Below are 3,536 nucleotides of genomic sequence, written 5' to 3'. Positions count from 1 at the left end.
AAATTGATAATATGCAAAAAAACTGCATATGTTACGATGAATATGTAATGGTATAAAGTTATGATAACAATCATGATATAATATTAGCCATGATATGATATCATCTATGGTATAGTATAATCCACGATATGATATTATCTATGATATGATATCATCCATGATATGATAATCATTATCGTCGTATTCTTATTTGAAATATTCATTATTATTTCTTATTAAAAAATTCTAGCTATTTTTTCGATAAATTGTCCATTAATTAATATTTAATCTCTCAATTTAATTTAATGTAATTTAATTTTGTTTTTTTTGAATTATTTATGAAATTTGCTTTCATAAATATATTTTAATTAGCAAATTCATTGATGGAAAATTTTCTGTGAAATATTTGTCACATAAATTTTGCAATTTTACGCAGCCATTTTTATTGTTTATTCAATTGCATTAATTTCATAATTTAAATAATATTAATTTAGAAAAAAAAAGAAAACAAATAAATGATCCAATTTTTTGCTTTTTTTTCAAATTTTTCTTTTAGAATATATCCAACAAGCACCTGAAATTTTACAACTTATCTTAAAAACAAAATTTTTACCGCATGGTTCACAAGCAGCAGATATATATGCTCTTGGAATGATACTCTATCAAATATTATTTCAATTAGAACCATTTCATGAACATTCTATTCCTATTAGAGGTTAATTTACATTTAAATAATTTTAGATATTGTATTTTTATTAAAATAATATTCAACATAATTGTTTTAGCAAATAATTTCGATTAATTAATATTTATTTCAATTAAATGATATTTCTTTTCAAATTTGTTTTTATTACATTTTTTTGTATTCTTTGAATAAATATTTACGAAATTATTTATTTTAATAGAGATAAATTAAATGAAACAAAATTACATTTTTATTCGACAAAAATTTATTTCAATTCTGTTTATTGAACTCATTTTATTTTATTTCGTTCAATTCAAATCCATGATTTAATTCATTTAACTAAATTTATGATTCCAAAAATGATGAATAATTTTGTCGTATATATATATTCTCATAAAACAAAAAATAAAAAGAAATTTGAATTTAATATAAAAATTTGAAGTTTAAATTTAAATTTAAAGAACTATTTGAAAAAAATTGTTCAAATTATTATCATTGCAGAATTATTGACCAAATTAGCAGATAGTATTGAAGGTGGTTGCATTCGACCAACATTTCCATCAGCTAACAATGATTCATCTTACAGTCTTCAATTACTATCTACCATCGAGGTAATTTTAAGTTACTCAGAAACAATTTATATATTAAATTATATATTAATTGAATTTAAAATTCATTAGCTGAAATGATGGAAATTTTTTCAATTTAAAATTAAATTGGCTGAAAGGATGAAAATTAAAAGTTTTGTTTGAAGAGAAAAAATTTTTTGGTTGACCATATTTTGCTTTCATTTGTCTGCTTTTTTAAATTATTTTACAAATTTTAAATTTTTTCTGAAAATTTAATTACCAAAATTAGTTTTTCATTTCTATTAGATTTATATGCATAGAAATATGTTTAGTTTCTTTGTTTTTCTCATTTTTTCCAATAATTCATCCCATATTTTGATAATTATCATTTTGAAATAAGTTAAAATTATAAGACATTTCCAGTTTGTACAAAATAATTTAATTCCTGTTTACATAATAAAAATGATATTGTCAAGAATGTCGTCGTACAAAATTACTTTCAGGTATACTATTTAGAAATTCCGGAAATATAACGAAAATAAATTACAAAAACAACATTTAGGCATGCTGGCTAGAAATTCCGGAAATGCGACCAAATATCAAGAAAATTAAAGAAGTCATTAATGCAACGTTAAAAACAACGTAGGAAATTTTTCCTTTTTCTTCGTCATGTTTATAAAAAGAAATGATGATGTTAAAATTAATGTTAGTTAATGTTAAAATTAATAAGTTAAAATAATCTAACAGATATTTACAATTAATTTTGCTAATTTATTCTAATAATATTCACAATCAATTCATTATTTTTCTTTTTACTCTTTCAAAATGTTCTTTGGTCTTAAATTTCATAAAATATTTTAGGGTAAAATTGTTTGACAAAAAAAAAGAAAGTACACTTATATCACTTGAAGGATTATTCAATTAATTTATTATTACAAATTAAATTTTAAATATTGCGAAATTTTGTAAAAAATCGATAAATTGCACTTCAATAGTATTTGTATCTCATTGATATTCCTAGAGAGAAAAAAAAAAGGAAATGAAAAATGATAAGTGGATTAAAATAAGCATCATTTTAGCAGATGACAATTATATGTATCATTTTAGCAGATGACATCATAAGCATCATTTTAGCAGATGACAATCATAAGCATCATTTTAGCAGATGACAATCATATGTATCATTTTAGAAGATGACAATGAACCGTAAGCTTTTTTTCAAATATTTTTTGGAAAAATATTATTTCACTGATTGTTCTCTAAGAGTTATTAATCCTGATAAAACATACTATTTCAGGAAAACTGGATCACTTTTGGATCAAATGATGGAAATGATGAATGAAGTTCATTTTTATTTCTTTTTATTTTTTTCTTTAAAAAGAGAAAAGCAAATAAATTATTTGATTTTTTTTAACACTTATATTATACTCAGGATGAGATGATAGTAATTGATGTATACAAGCATTCCCGGGAGAAAATCCCGATAATAATATTTGGGATAATAGTAATTGATGTTACATATATTCTCGGAAGAAAACTCCAATGATAATAATAATAATAGATGCTACAGTAATAGTTGTTAATGGTATTCCTGTAAAGAAAACTTAAATAAAAAATGAAATGAAAATTGAACTTTATAAATTTTAAAAATTTAAGAACTCATTACAGTATACTGCAAATTTGGAAGTAATGGTAAAAAATCGGACAGCAATGTTAGAAGAAACACAACAACAAGCTGATCGATTACTTTACAGTATACTACCAAAGTTATTATTGCTTTTTTTTTTTTTTACTTTTATTATTTTTAACTTTTTATAAAGTTTCAAATAATTTATAATGAATTAGTAAAAAAAAAAGAAAAAGAACATTTGCTATGTTATAATACTAATAAATTAATTTATTCTAATTAACTTCTAATTATTTAAAGATCAATTGCGGATGATTTAAAAGTAGGCAAACATGTACCACCACAATTGTATCCATGTGCTACCGTACTTTTTTCGGATATTCGTGGATTTACACGATTATCATCCATTTCAACACCATTTCAAATTGTTAAATTTCTCAACGATCTATTCAGTGGTTTTGATGATATCATTTCCAAACATGATGCCTATAAAGTATGTCATTCATTTCATCATTCATTCCATGGAAATTATTGATATTTGAATTTAGATATGACTAAAAGATTCATTAAATTATTAATTTATAATTAATTAACTTTAGAAATGTATAAAGTATGTTGTATTTCATTTTACCAAATGCCATTTTCTCATTTTTTTTTTTTTTGTTTTTTGTTTTTG

At 22.0% G+C, this 3,536-nt stretch overlaps 1 protein-coding gene across 1 annotated transcript; it reads left to right on the top strand.

Moving 5' to 3' along the window:
• Nucleotides 1-630: 630 nt before the first annotated feature.
• Nucleotides 631-3,395, top strand: LOAG_13680 (hypothetical protein; the record flags this gene model as incomplete). Its single annotated transcript, XM_020448712.1, has 6 exons — nucleotides 631-694; nucleotides 1,166-1,275; nucleotides 1,796-1,875; nucleotides 2,531-2,576; nucleotides 2,902-2,999; nucleotides 3,161-3,395. 6 exons carry the CDS (start codon nucleotides 631-633, stop codon nucleotides 3,393-3,395), a joined length of 633 nt encoding a protein of 210 aa, XP_020301166.1.
• Nucleotides 3,396-3,536: the final 141 nt, after the last annotated feature.

This window comes from Loa loa (genome assembly GCF_000183805.2).
Source record: "Loa loa unplaced genomic scaffold supercont3.109, whole genome shotgun sequence".
NCBI classification, from domain to species: Eukaryota; Metazoa; Nematoda; class Chromadorea; order Rhabditida; family Onchocercidae; genus Loa; species Loa loa.
The sequence above is the reverse complement of the archived record's forward strand: the minus strand, read 5'-3'. Positions and strand labels throughout refer to the sequence as shown.